The 15,276-nt window shown below is 46.8% G+C and overlaps 1 protein-coding gene across 1 annotated transcript; it reads right to left on the bottom strand.

Annotated features, from left to right (window-relative positions):
* Positions 1–4,538: 4,538 nt before the first annotated feature.
* LOC105458962 lies at positions 4,539–9,484 on the bottom strand. The gene is made up of 2 exons (XM_011704600.1): positions 9,272–9,484; positions 4,539–6,638 (listed from the first exon to the last, which is right to left on the bottom strand). The coding sequence occupies exons 1-2, from the start codon at positions 9,482–9,484 to the stop codon at positions 5,154–5,156; spliced, it is 1,698 nt and encodes a 565-aa protein (XP_011702902.1). The 3' UTR covers positions 4,539–5,153.
* Between the last annotated feature and the right edge of the window lie 5,792 nt (positions 9,485–15,276).

The raw sequence follows: 15,276 nt of genomic DNA, 5'->3' as shown, positions 1-15,276 counted from the left end.
CTACTCCGGCTCCGCTTTTATCGGCTCGCCTCCCACGAGAGAGGAGGCCTTAACGCGCGCCACGTACACCCGATAAGCGTTCCAAGGTTGCACGCGTGCGCTGGCCGTGCGCGCGCGCCCGCGCGCGCGAAACCTGCGGCGCGATCAATTAAGATCGATCGATACTTTAATATTCCGTCCAGTGCGTGAAACTATCCCCGATATCGCATTTAGGCCCTTAGTCGGCATTGCAAATGGTTATCATTAGCGTTAGATATTTATCGCTATACTATTTATCACTGAGGTGGACGATCCTTGGCCGAGTACAGAAGCACAAATGCAGGATACACGAGGTCCCGGAGTGAGGATCTTGTATTTCAGATATTTCTCCTCAATTTTACATTAATTAATGGTAATAATATATTAATTTATATAAGTACAAATAGTATATAAGTATTTGTTAGACGTATCTGCTTCCAATTAAAGGTTTCTTTTAATTGATATTACTTGCGCTATAACGGTATTTATTACGTTGTTTGTGACGGAGTTTACTCTACTCTTATTGTGAGAAATATACTAAAATTAATTCGATATCACGAAACAATCATTCTCCGTATACAGAATCGACGTAAAAACTACATTAACGATTATCGTGGAAACTCGCGACTTAAAGTATAATTACTGTCCAGAGCAGATAACCGACGAGAGATTCGTGGAAGTTTTCGTACTACTCTAGATAAGCAGAAGTGGATCACACATAGATCGTGACGTGAGATTGTCCGCGGAAGGCGCACGTAAGATTAATTTTCTCATATCTCCGGCATCGTAGGCTTGACTCGCAGAAATTGCAGCGTGCGCAGAAACGTTTCTTCTTTTCGTCCGACTATCGCGATGCTCCGACTATTTTTGTACGAATAAAAAAAGCACTCCGAATAGCACACCGAATTCACCGAACAACTTGAGAATCCAATTAATTATATAATACACAGCTTATCAAATAAAATTGAAAAACTTTAACTTTATAAGTAAATCCCTTTTCCCCGTTTTGTTAATTACCTTGTGGTTTAATTTATCTTATTCCAAAATTTCACTGATTTCTTTTTAATTGTTTTAGTGCGACACATGGTTAAACATAGTAGCGCATTTAGGATTCGATTGGTGTTTAAGGTATTTCTTCTCAATTTTCCATTAATTAATTTTTTTAATTATAAATGGTATAAGTATTTGTATCATTTTCTAAAAAATTTCCTTCTTTTAAAAAGCAATAATCTAAGGTTAAAAGAGCTAAAACGAGCGAAATGGATGAAAGTGAAAAAATAATTAGAACTTATTTATTAATATAATCAATATTATAGTATTTTTACTTGCGACACTTTCGACTTACAATGTCATCTTCAGCCAATAAAATTAGATTAGAATTAGCATAATGGATGAATAACCAAATAAATAAGTAATGAAACATAAAAATTCGATTCAACGGTGGAAGATTGAGAGAAAAGAAAGGAGACATAATAGGGACCGCACAAAAGCATTTTACGTCAATACAAATTTCTTCTTTCATTTAACGTTACTACCTAATATCGATATTATATACACATTATATTTATTACGTTTCTTCTCTCAGAACGTTTGTGGTAGAATCTCATTGATTGGATCAATTTCTCGGTTCGCTCAGATCCAGTCACTTCGCGGATGACGCAAGTTTACGCGCGGGATCCATGTCGGGTGAACGCACGCGGAAATGCAATCTCGGGCGTAAACATCTCGCGTGACGCGAACAATCGAGGTACCCGTGGCCTGGTGTGTACACACATCGGCCGAGTGTCTCGGAAATCATTATCCGAGACGCTTTATCGGGCGCGGGCCATCCGCGCGCGCGGACGCCGAGGTAACGTATGTGCGGCTTTTATCGGCGCGAATGCCTACGTGCGCTGGACGTTTCTATTATCGCGAGTGTGAATCGTCGTTGCCCTTCCCACCTTCGTCCGTACGTCGCGATTCACGACCTCCGCCATCGCGATCGCGACGACGGGCGGCAGGCCTCGCGCGCGGACGAAAACCGATTTTCCATCTCCCGAGATCCATCTGCCGATATATGCGCAATGAGTTCCCCATCTCGTGAGTTTAATGAATACGCGACTCGAATTTCGAATTCACGGGGAACGAAAACGGATTTAGAAACGATCACTTCGAATAAGGTCGTCGGATCTTCCCGACGACGAGAGAACCGAAAATCCTCCCTGTTCCGCTTACATCCCGCCCGTGACATCCCGATACCGTGATCTCCAACAACGCCGCGGCTATATTTCTTTAATCTAATACATGTATGTTTTACGGTCGCGCATTTCCCGTGCTCGAGATAATGCTCCTCGATACGCTCCTCTGAAACTCTCTGATCCAGATATCGGTTCGTTTCCTCCAGGACGGGACAATATAATATCCTATGGGACAAAGTACCCGCGGGTTTATGGCAATTCCATTTCTGTGCATCGTGTACTGCGCTACATTTATCTCCTCCGCGGCTCTCTCTCCGGTCCCGATAGAAATATTGGAACCGCGGGTGATTTACGGCGACCATTATTATTTCGCATTTACCGCACACTCCCGCGCTCTATGCCTGCGGATACCACGCGGGGCTATGTCCGAGGGCGCGAGCGCGCGACGAAGAAAAAAAAAATACCCCCCGAGAATTTATATACGGCGTTTTATTAAGGCTAATACGTATAGAGCGCGGCACCGGGGTTCGACAATAAAGGAATATTACTAGGTACTACGCGCCGGTAATGCGTCCGATCCGGCATAATCTACGGAGCGTTTCAACGGCCTTCTCGCGAGCCATCCGTTATGCGCGCCCACGCACGCACGCACGCACGTACGCACGCACGAACGCATGGCACGTACCTATACGTGCGTATATACCTATGCGATACTCGCGAAAATAACTCGCGTGAGTTGCGTCGAGAAAACGGGTTCATCTGAGATTCGTAACGAGAGCGCCGATCTTTTACGCGCGCGACATTATGCCGAGATTTCGCCGGCGGATGTCCTCCCCCCTCCTCTTCCCGATCAGATTCCAATCTCGAATTGCCTCCCGTCTCTTGAGTCCCCCTCGCCCTGGACGCTCGTTTATCTGCTCGTTGACCTAATCCGCGGACGTCGTTTCGCGCATGGTCATGTATATACATTTACGACGTCGTGAATGCCTCCGTTTTCCCTCGAATGTGAAAACAGGGATTTTAGGGACGGACGCTTCACGTCCAAATGTCCATTCGTCACGATATGGATTTTGTATAAATAATAAAAATTATTGTAAAAATTCTTACAGCAACGTTACGAATTTTTATTTTCCGACACTTTGAATTACTATATGATATATGTCTATATAAGTATGTCTATCCGTGCATTGCGATATATGTCAATATATCAAAGAGTGAGTGAAGAATTATGATAGAAATTGCAAAGTTATGAATTTCTATTTTTCTATAATAATTATACATATGTAATAATAATAATAATAATTCAATAATTATTTTTATTTATTATACATATATATATAAATAAAAATATTAATATAGCAAAGAATGGATAAAGTATAAATTACGATATAAATTCCTGTGAAAGTTATACGAATTTCTATCTCACGACACTGATTTAAAAATCCGTGAAGCAGGTAGGCTCGTTTAGAATGAATCGATATTCGCATTTCACATCTCTATAAAACGTTCTCCTTGTTCTTACATCTCGCTCGTAAAACTCGACCCAACGTACCCGAAGCACTCAGTACCACCTGCGGAAAATAATCCTGTCAGACGCCTCTCTCTCTCTCTCTCTCTCTCTCTCTCTCTCTGTCTGGGTGTCGCGAATGCGCGATTCGGAAAAATCTTCGCGTCATAAGAACGCGGGTAAGTGCACGAGGACACCGCTGCATAGCTTCGTTCGCACATATTCGAGATTCCCCCGTTAATCTCGTCGTTACTCGACGGGACACGTGATATCCGTGCATGAAAGTTTTAACGCCGTAATATATTCGCGACGGTATAAGAATCAGACGAAGTCAAGGTCGCGATTTCAGTTCCATATCGGGTGTTAGAACGACGACGACAAATTGCCTGGCGCGCGATCGGTCGGTCATAAAAAAATACCCCCCCCCCCCTATCCACCCTCCTATCCGTCCTTCCTCGTCCTTCGAGAATGATGTAAATTTCGCGTACGCGCGCTCGAAAGGAACGAATCGGACTCGACGTGGCTAATTAAAGACGCGATTCGGATTCGCGGTGATAACTTCTTCTCGTGATCAAATGCGCGGGCGATTATTTCTTTCGAGGCCGAAGAAATCTGCTCGCGATTCTCGCGCGACAGCCCGACAGGTCAATTTAAATTCTCGCCCGGATTGACATTATCGGACATTATATGTCGTAATGCGTTACATTAATTATGTCACCGAGCGACGGAGATTCGACCATGCTTAAAATTAATGTCTTCGTATGAGAAAGGTGATAGTACTGAGAATTTATACACGCGCGCGCTAGAAGAGAAAGGTAGTAATTTATACACACGAGATTGACAATGTGTTTTTAATGTATGAATTCGTACGAGGATCGTATAATCGTACAATAATTTAATACAAGTTCGTAAGATGTTATCGTTACAGGAATAAATGAATGCAAGGCGAGGACGAATAATAATGATGTCAACCGAGCGAGCTACCGCGAGCAAGCTTGTCATAAATTCATGAAACTCTCGCTGAAGATACTGCTTTATTCTAATTATTTGAACACGATGTGCAAATGACTTATCCGCGCATTTTATTTTGACGCTTTAAAGCTTCATAAATATTTTTTATAATTAGTTTTGTCATTACGACATATAATTATGTGACATTAATTTTAACCGCTCTTGCTAAGAGATGGGAAAATTATAGTGTACAAATTATAAAGATTGATTTAAATAGATATCTATATGAAATATTCATAAACTTTAATCTATGTCGCAAAGAGCTAAACTAAAAAAAAATGATATTGTCTATCAGGATCAATTAAGATATCGATCAAACATAATCTTGATACGTAAAAATGAATTTTGAAAAATGATTAATGAGAATAAATATGAATGCGCGAAGAGAAAATTCTTGCGATATCAGCTAGCGAGCGAAACGACCGAATCCTTATTTTGCCTTATTCGAGCTTCTCGCTCGAGTGTATTTGATGACGATATTGAGAAGAATAAGCAATGGGCGCCAATATCGGCCAGGTGGTGAACGGTTGAGCAAAGGAAGACGCCAAATACACGGTCGGCTCGCTCGCGAACGGCACGGCTACTTCGAGTTTGTTATTGCGATGGATCTGGATTCTGCTCTGGCTGGAAACGGCAGTGACAGCCGGAAGTATCCCCTTAGTGACGACCGGTACTGCCTGCTTGGCGACGACCGGAACTATCTCCTTGGCGAGGACCGGCACTGCCTCCTTGACGACGACCGGAACTGCCTCCTTGGCGACGACCGGAACTGACTCCTTGACGACAACCGCCTCCTTGGAAACGACTGGAACCGCGCGTACAGCGGTGGCGATCGGCGTCTCAACGATCGCCAGCTGCGCCGCGTCGATCTTCACGGCGTCCTTACGATTCGGGCCTTCCAATCCGAGATTTCTGTGAAACTGGATCCGATTTTCGTTGTAATCGGGAAGAGCGGAGACGATCGAAAGCGGCTCCAGCTTGACGGCGGCCGCCTCCGGGATCTGCGACTGGACCGCGATCGTTTCCGCGTTGACGAGCTTTTCCGGCACCTCGACGACGCGACGACTGTTGTGCACCTGGACGCGACTCTGATGAGAGGTCGCCAGAGGTATCTGACTGGGTAGGATCACCGTCTCATAGGCAGGTTCCGACAGGACGCTGATCGTCTTGACGGGTTGAACGGCCTTCAAACGAATGTTATTGTGAACATCGACGCGGCTCTGATGAGAAGTCGCCGCGCCGGTCAGTCTCGGGATCAGAACCGAGTCTAGCTGCAGGCCGTATACAGGCGCGACGATGGCCTCCGCGGCGCTGCGATTGGCCCGACCCTTGCTGGATTTTTCCTCCTGCGCCGCAAGCTCGTGGGAACTCTTCGGCGAGGCGATCGCCGCCGCCGCCGCGTCCCGATCGGCCTGATCTCCCTGGGAGCTCGGATTTTCTATCTGATGACGATCTCGATCGGCCGGTGCAGCCTCGAGGCTGCGCTTCCTGCGGCTCGCCGCAGCGTGTCCCTCCTCCACCCCGACGACGACGGCCCTCGCGTGCTCCTGCGAGTGGGCGTGCTTGGCTAACAGGACCTCGGGAGCTCCGGCCTCGAGGAGCGGCACATTGCCGTCCGTAGGCAGATTCGTCGCGGCGACGCGGAAGCCGCCCTCGTCCGCGACGTAGAAGACGGATTGCAGGATACCGTGCGCGTCCACGTAGCTGTAGGAGCCGCGCGTGACCCCGTCGAGACCCCGGACTTCCTCCTTGGCGGACGGGCCGCCGGCGTAGCTGTACGCGTGCACCCCGGCGCGCGTGTCCTGCGACTGATGGTACACCGGAAGCGGATCCGCCAGATAGGCGTAGGGCAGCAGGGTCAGCTGCGCGCCCGCCGCCGCCGCCGCCGCCGCCGCCGCCGCGCCGAGAATCGCGAAAACTGGAATCTGCGGGATTCAATGTACAAGGCTCTCTCACCTCGGGGTATATTATATACGGAAGCGCGGGCGCGCGAGCGCCCATGGATAGATCCTCGTGACGCGTGCGTGTATAGGCCAACGCGACTAAGCCATTTTTCGAAAGCCTGTCTCCCACACGGTATCTCGATCGAGAGATTTACGTTCTTACCGGTTCGGCATTGCGAGAGTGCAGCCTCTATATATATACCTTCTCTATCTTACCGCGCGGATCATGCCCAGGCTAAAATTGCAGAGCGATAATTGTACGTGTTCTATATCGACGCGCTTATTGCGCGCGCCCGCGCTCACGTCTGATAGAACCCCCGACGATCGTCCCGGGGATTAAAGAACGACATCGGCGCAATTCCGCGAACGATGTATCCCGTTACTCCGATATCGCAGATCCGCCTGAGGGGAGGGATAGATACAGCGGTACACGCAAGTATACAATGCATTATACCGCGCGCGTTCGTTATATACACGTTCCGCGGTAACACAGAAAATTCGGTCGGGCGCGCTTTATCTGGTAACAAATGCAAATCGCGGAGTGCGCTCGCCCTCGGAACGCTCATTTCGCATGCAATCGTCGCGTCGGTGGATTTACTCGCGCAACTAGCTGGGCGCGTTTCCCAAGACATGTTCTCGTAGAATACGCGCGTCGGGAATTTCGTTCTCTCGGAGGACGAGAGGAAGAGAGGGAGAGATAGAGAGAAGATTCCTCGCGTTCGCCGCGACGACCGGATAGTCGGGGCGACGAAATGTCCGACGAATTTTTAACGCCCGCGGTATCGGTAGCGTGGGGGCACCTCCGCGCTGCAGGCAGGCCGCGAGTGTGGGACGGGGTGAGTTTATACTTGCATGAGTCTCTCGGGAGACCCAGCCTCTCTTTGCGGGTCCAATATGGTCTGAAGAAGTGACGACGGGCCGTCCGCTCTCGGTACGAAGAAAAGTGATAGGGCGCGCGATCCTTTACGCATCGAGCCGCAAGAAGGAGAAAAAGAAGAAGAAGCAGAAGAGAATCGATAACTCCGATCTGTATTTTCCTTTTAAACTCTCCGCGTCGATGCGAGCGCATCTTATCGGCGAGTGCGATCAGGCGAGAACTCACTCGCTCACCGTGAATTTGGTCTGCGTAGCTAAGATTTATTCACAGATAAGACGAATCTCACGAGCCGATGGTTATGGATGTCTCGAAGAACAAGTTTAATTAAAATAATTGAGCGCAACATAGCTGAATCTCCGTTACAAAGTCGTTTAGCAAATGCCGTTAATCAATGATTATAGTTGCACAAAATTACTAAACGAAATGACGTATTGTAAAAAAAAATAAAACATTCGTTCGAAGCATTTGTTATAAAACTGTCCGATCGGAATTATTTCGTTTTTCCTAGAAAATGCAATAAAAATCTGGGGAATAATTACATAATACGTACTCGGATGAAAAATTTTAGAAATTATAGTTAATTTATACGGCTGGAACTTGAGATTTTTCCACGTTCAGTCAAACGAGCGACTTTAGCAGCGAATTCTTTGAAACTGTTGCACAGCGTCTGCAATGTGTCTAGCAATTTAAACCACCTATAAATGTTGAACAAAAAGTTGTGAAATAGTTGTAACGTTGTACCTCGCAAAGCCGGCCCGAAGAATCGTGCGTTGCAAAAACAGCGGGGGGTTCTACCCCCGCGTTCTAGTGTTGGATAAGAGTGCCATTTGGCGAGGACTCCGCCGCCGTAAAACGCGCGCGGTGGTCGCGCGCGCTCTCGTATCGTGGATTTTACACGCGTATATTTTTCAGCGCTTTTATATCTCGGCAAAAAGGGCAGGTAAGCCTATACGCGCAAGAGCAATTTTTGCAAATAAATTATAACGCTCGTATATATATCACGCCGAAGCGGACGTTCCCTTCAAACCGCCGCTATTTAACGCGATGTCATCTGTAATAAAGATACTTTTACCATAATAAGCCAGAAAAATGTCTAACAAAAATTTATATGTATTCCGCGATTTTTCCTGCATTTTTTTTCCACTCACTGCAGATACAAATATAAAAACAAAATAGTATAGTCTAAAAACAAATCACAGCAAATGCTTAACGAAGAATTAGTTTTTTGCCAAATTATTCATTCTGTTTAACATTATAACTATCGACGATTAATTTCTACTATTTAATTACAATATATGTGTCTTTGAGAAAAAGAATAAAGGAAAAAAGTAAACTCATCGATTTAATCCTTTACATAATGCAACAGAAGTCACAGGAAATCTCAAAAAAAAGTATCATTACAAGTAATTTGAAAAATTAAAAAAATTACTCAAATTTATTCACGATGCATATTAATTGCTTTGGTAGTTCTAATGTTATAAAAATCTAATGTTATAAAAATCTCAAGTTAATTAAGCAAAATGCGTAAGTTATAAGCTACTTCTTTTTTAGCCTTTCATTCATGATGCGAAACATTCTACGATGATCGAGACATTCTACACTTTTAGGGATTAAAAAGACGGTACTAAATATTTGAAGTGCTATAAAAAGACCTGAAGTTTCTCGAAGCGGAAAAATTCACAAAGACCGCAAAGAGGCGTTAGAAACTTGAGGGAAGGCTCGAGCAAATCACGCTTACCAGTGCCTGCATCGTGCTCGGTGTGTCTCCGCCGACCTCCTTGCTGGCTGAAGGACTGTCCGGGCTGTGCACCTTGCTTGCGATCTGGTTTTGACTTATATACGCGGCGCGATCGCCGCGCGAGATGTCTTCGAACCAGGAACATGAGGAACCGTCGAAGGACAAGGCGGATCCGCTCGCGCCGAGACGGGATACGTCGATCCCGGATCGCATCAGTCGATCCTGAGATTCCAGCGAGGCCCGTCTTGTGCCGCCTTTGACATGGTAATATCGTTCGCGCGCGCGTCGTAAAGGTGAGAAAAGTACCGACGTACCGAATCCGTATATGCTCTCTTACTCTTCATGAAAACGAACGATATATGGTACAGAAGTCTCGTTCTCTTTCACGAGATGCCATTGTAGAATAATGTAGAACACAAATTAACGAGCAAACTTGATTTACTATTCAAAAATATCAACAGGTTTAACCTTCGCATTTTTATATCTTTAATTTATTTGCGTTCTTTTCGATTTGTACATTCTTCCGCTTATTCATCTCTAACAAGGAGGCTCTACGGGGGACCTTCGTTTGTACATTCGATTCGAGATTGATTACCGATCTTACCGACGAGGAGGAACGTTCGATCCTTTGCAACGAATTCCCGGTAGATTGTAATTATCATTACAACGTGTGCGGCGCGGCGCGGAGACTTTTACACGCTACTACAATTAAGGACCCATTCGTCAGAATGAGGTGGGAATTGAATAAAGCGAGAGCTGGGCGCGCCGGGTAGACGGAATTAACTGGTTCGACTTACTCGAGGTCGTTCAACGATCCCGAATCGCGTATGGATATATGGAATTTCTTGGGTCGTAACGCGAGCCCGGTGGCTTTCGCGCGACCGGAGGCTACGCCCGACCTCGCCTCGCGGAATCGCTTAATCTGCAGCGCTGTGAAGTACCATAATGAGATTCTTCTTGCGCGAGAGCGCCTTGTTCCGATTACGACTCTTTACTTAGCGCATACTAATTCAAAGAAATGTAAAGACCCAAGGGGGAGGGAATAAGGGTGATTCAGGGCGACGTCTTTCAAACGCCTCGCAACTGCCCAGGGAGGTTCTCCTCTGTCAGAGTAACCTCTTGAAAAGCGGTTTCATTAGTTTAGCGAGAGGATTCACGTTCTCATTATTAGTGTAATGTCATCATTATAATTGCTACGTCGGTCGATCGACCGTCAAGGCCGTCGGGATCCGCCGTCTCGGGAGTAACCGCTATCTCGTTTCTGCCTCGTTTTATAAATACGCGCGCGCGCGTATTTGCTTTTTGAGATGAAGCTTGTACCTTTAGGTTTAATGCGCGCGGTTTAATAAAGCGCATACCGAATCGAGACTCATACATGTCATAAGTTTACGAACAGGATCAAGTAACATGCCTTTTAATTTTCTTGATGGCGCAGTCCCAGGGGAGGAGAGGCCTAGAGCCTGACTTGCTGGCTCCTCTTATTGCTTCTTCCACCGCGCGCGGAGCACCACGCTATATTTAAGAAACCGCGGCGTATTTATACCGGCAACAAGTTCGTATCTGTTAAAGGTTTGCCGAGTGCCTCTTCCCGACACCTGCCCATTATTCTCTATTACAGTTACAATAAATTATATGCAGTAACTATGTCTAAGCGTGTATAATTAATTTACAGCGAAATTAAAGCGCGACGCGCAAACGCTTCGTCAGACACGAGACGCTCAGATCTTTTAGATAATACTCTCGTATTATATACGGTCGAAGATCGGCGAAAATAATCCACGCTTATACTATATTTATAAAAAAGAAATTCGAGTTTTATTACGAAAATACAAATCAAAGGCGCAAATCTGAGATCCTTACTTACGGATAATTTGCCTCTGAAACGTGACCGGGCACGTTTCGCTTCTTCCTCCGCGCGGAACCACGATTTATGCGCGCGATTGGACGCGAGATCGTGCCTGACGATCGCCGGCAGTTGCCGGCGATTTTTCAATCGCGAGGTATAAGCCCGATTGGGACCGCGACGCGCTCTCGTGTTCGGCGGAATTGTTCGCCTGCCGCGGCCTTTTTACTCCCCCTTTCTTTTTCTCCCCGCGCCACAGACCGCAGACACGTCCGCAGGAATCCCTCCTCTCTTAAGGCACAATAAAATCACACGACCCTCGTCCTTGGCGCGGTGTGCCGGCCGATTGCGATGACCCGGACCCGCGCGCGTGCACACGCGGCGTATGATATTCCCCGCGCGCGCCTCGAGCGAGTATTATAATGACATAAAGGGTTGGCGCGCGAGGGATCAACCTGTCCACTGGCCGCGTTGTGTAAACTCGAGTATATTTGCATACATCCTGTTTCTCTAAAAACAACACGAACTCTCAGGTGCAAGCGATCGAAAACTCGCAGATAATGGATTACGCGAATTATAATTAAAGACAATTACATCTCATCTAGTAACGCTATCAATGTTTTTTTATATCTTTAATTCAAGGAATCGATTTTAAATGTTAATTAATTTTTTGCTAGATAATGTCACGTGAAATGATATAAATAATGCTACATGAAATCTTTATATAATCTTAATAATTTTATCGGGAACACATTTTTTCACATAAAAACATGGATTTGCAATGTATAGTGCGAGTATCCCACTTCGACGGCGAGAAAGCGCGGTTATTAAAAATCACAAAAAGATAAAAACTTTTACAGCACGAGAAAGAAGAGCAAGAGCTGTTTGGAGAAATCCAGGAAAATTACGCTTGACATAATTTCAGATTGCAAAAAGAAAAACGCGAGAACCTCTGTAACTTAATTCTGTTTTCTAGTTCATTCTTTCCTAACGCTGAAATCGTTCGTTAATGAGATTCAGATCTCGCAATCGAGTAACTCGATCCCGAGGGAGAAGATTTCTCATTCTTCTGGTCATCGGCCGTATCGCGATGAAAAATCGGAATGTAAGAAAACGTGGGCGGGTATAGTATCCGCGGAATATCGCGTCCGATCTCGGCGCAACGGGCTGGTACTCGGCGGCGAATTTTTCCGTTATGCCTAGCGCGCAAACGCGATATAAATAGGAGAACGTTACGATAAGCAGGAAATACAACTTCCATAATACGATGGCCAGTTACTTGCGTATTATTTTGAATTTCAAACGGCACGTACACGGGAAAGAGAGGAGAGGGGGTGGGGGGGAATTACCCGGACGGCACTCAATTCACGCCCGAGCGCACGTGCAGTGCAGTACGCACGTCGACTGCATACCTAGACAATTTAGAGTCGACTTTTAATATCTGCGCGAGATTCCTCACGATTGCTTTTAAGGGAGCGCGATCGGCGCCGATTCTCAGCCGGGGGAATTCTCAGCCGTGCGCGTTCTCCAACCCGGATGCGCCGCGCGCGGGTTGACTCTCTCGCTCTCTCTCTCTCTCTCGCGAATGTCCCGTGCCGCAGCAGAATTCTCGACGGGGACTCCGCCGCGTGCGCGACGCGCGTTTGTTTGTCAATATCTAAGCATTCCGCTTCCTCATTCCACAGGATCCGTCGTCGACCGTTTCACCGGGGGTAAACCACGGGGACGACGGGGATACGCCTTTCGCCCGCGAGCTCCGCCGAGCGCGGGCGAGAGGTAAACGGCGGGCCGTGACCTTTTCAGGTGGCTCCTCTCGCTTCCGGTCATCGTCCGCGCGAATCTTGCGAGCGCGACGGCGAGAGACAACACGGCCGCGTGTTGCGCCGGTGGGCGCGCGGGATCCTCGGGATACTTATATCTCGTCCACGAGATTCTCATCCTCTGTTTACCGCTACCACAGCGACTGCAGCAGCAGCAGCAGCAGCAGCCGGCGGCGGCGACGGCGGCAACAGCAGCGTCGCACACGTGTGGGAGAGACACCGGGGCGTTGGTGTCCGTAGGAGAGAATAGTCCGCGAAAGCATGCAGGATAATCAGGGAATAAGGCTCCCGCGTGTCGTGTCGACGCGAGCGAGCGCGCCGAAGGCCGGGAAGACGGAGAGGACGACGAGGAAAAAGAAAGCGCGGCTGTGGAGAACGAGGGGTGAAGGAGGGGGGGGGGAGATCTCTCGCGCGTCCGTTCGAGGGCGAAGGGAGGAACGAGAGAGAGAGAGAGAGAGAGAGACAATAATGGTCGGACCGTGACACACACCGCAGTCAGCAGAAATACTCGATTACTCGCGCTCTCGCGCTACTCTCCTCCGCGGTGCTGCAGTGCGCACCGTAGGTCAAGGCACCTCTTATTTCCTTAACCCTTCGCGATTCAGCGTGACTTCAAAGTAACGCACCGACCGACGACCGACGCTCTTCTTTTTCTCTCTCTCTATCTCTCTCTCGCTTTTGTTTTTCTCTCGGCTGCAACAATATGTAGAAATTTATGGTCTCGTGGTTGTAAAATTGTTGCAATGATACTCAACGTAATTATGTATGCCTGGCGAAGTTCGCCGATTCGAAATATCGAGAGAGAAATTATCTGCGCGCATATAATTATCCTTCGATACGACATTCGGTAAGATAAATGTATTTTGTTAAACGAGCAACATTCCTCGCGCGTGAGAAACGGAACTGATTCCAATTTTCCTTCCAATTTGAAGATATCTTTTCTCCCACTTCGCAAACTTCGAGCATGAAAATTAAATGTTTCAATTATTAATCGTCGAATTAGAATTTCTCAAATTGCTCGAAATTAATTATGAATATCTTTAATAAGCAAATAGCGGTAAAATACACATATCAATATTTAATTATTCTATATTATGAGAATTATTGATTATATGAAAAAATTTTGCAGTATTTACATATATTCCTAAAGGTGAAATTTCCTTTTTGACTTAAAAAAAGTGACGTTTCGCTATTTTTTCCAATAAAAGATTTCAAGGAACACTCTGTGGACCTTTCGAACACGCCTGTCGTCGTTGAGTTCCTTTTTTTATCGTCCCTTTATCAGGACTAAAGTTAATCGCTATTTATCATCGCCGTGTACAAAACCACCAGCCGTTTACCGGTATCGGCGACATTTCTCAAGTCCGCGCGAAGGGGATCGTCAAGCCCCGCTTCGCCCCCCTTCTTCCTCTCTTCCCCTCGCCGATCCACCGATTCAGCCAGACGCTCACGCGGTGTTACGTTCCGACGGGACGACCACTTAGAATTCCAACAAGATGCACGCGTCCGCGGACAGTAAAATCACCCCCGCGGAAAAATCCACCGCCTGGTGGAAGCCCCGTGTGCGAAACCACACCCACGCACCTCGGCCGCGCCGCGCCGCGCCGGCGAGATCCGGCCACATACTTGCGGAGGTCGCCTTACGTCGTAAACAACATAAACATAATGCCGTCGAGCCGGTGGACCACACCCGGCGTGCAAACGCATTCGCTCGCTCGCTCGCTCTCTCACGCACATACGCACGCACGCACGCGTGTATGCGATACGTATACACGCGCGGAGACTCGCAATCGCGGTGCAACGCGTATGGCACATCACGGCAAAAGGACTCGACGCGACTATCCGCGCGCGACGTGACATCGCTCTTCGCGGCGGTCGAAAAATGCCGGTGGATAAAGCGGATGTGGATAAATGAACGCTTCCTCACTTGATAAATTGCGTAAGTCGCTAAGTGGTCCTTTATCGTGTATATTTAAATTAAAATGAATGTACAACCAAAAGGCGTGTATACTGGAGGCTCGATGGTGTGACTGATGAACCGGCTCGTCAGGTATAAAGTGCGCCAAACGATAAACGCGATTCCCGTCTTTTCACCCTTTCTTTACTGTAATACTTTTTTTCACCGAGTACAACTCGGTCGCAATACGTTGCAAGTAGTAACGATACATTCTCGAAGAAAAAAAAAGATCTGATAAAATAAATTTATATGTCGTACATACCTCAACAATTAAGACTTTTTTAATTGTTTCAGCATATACAAGATATATATTAATTATTACAAAATTTAACAATTTCGTTTACAAACATTAAAATTTCTTCCCCCCCCCCTCTCCCTCCCTCCC

The sequence above is a fragment of the Wasmannia auropunctata genome, unplaced genomic scaffold (assembly GCF_000956235.1).
Source record: "Wasmannia auropunctata unplaced genomic scaffold, wasmannia.A_1.0 LD334250.1, whole genome shotgun sequence".
NCBI classification, from domain to species: domain Eukaryota; kingdom Metazoa; phylum Arthropoda; class Insecta; order Hymenoptera; family Formicidae; genus Wasmannia; species Wasmannia auropunctata.
The sequence above is the reverse complement of the archived record's forward strand: the minus strand, read 5'-3'. Positions and strand labels throughout refer to the sequence as shown.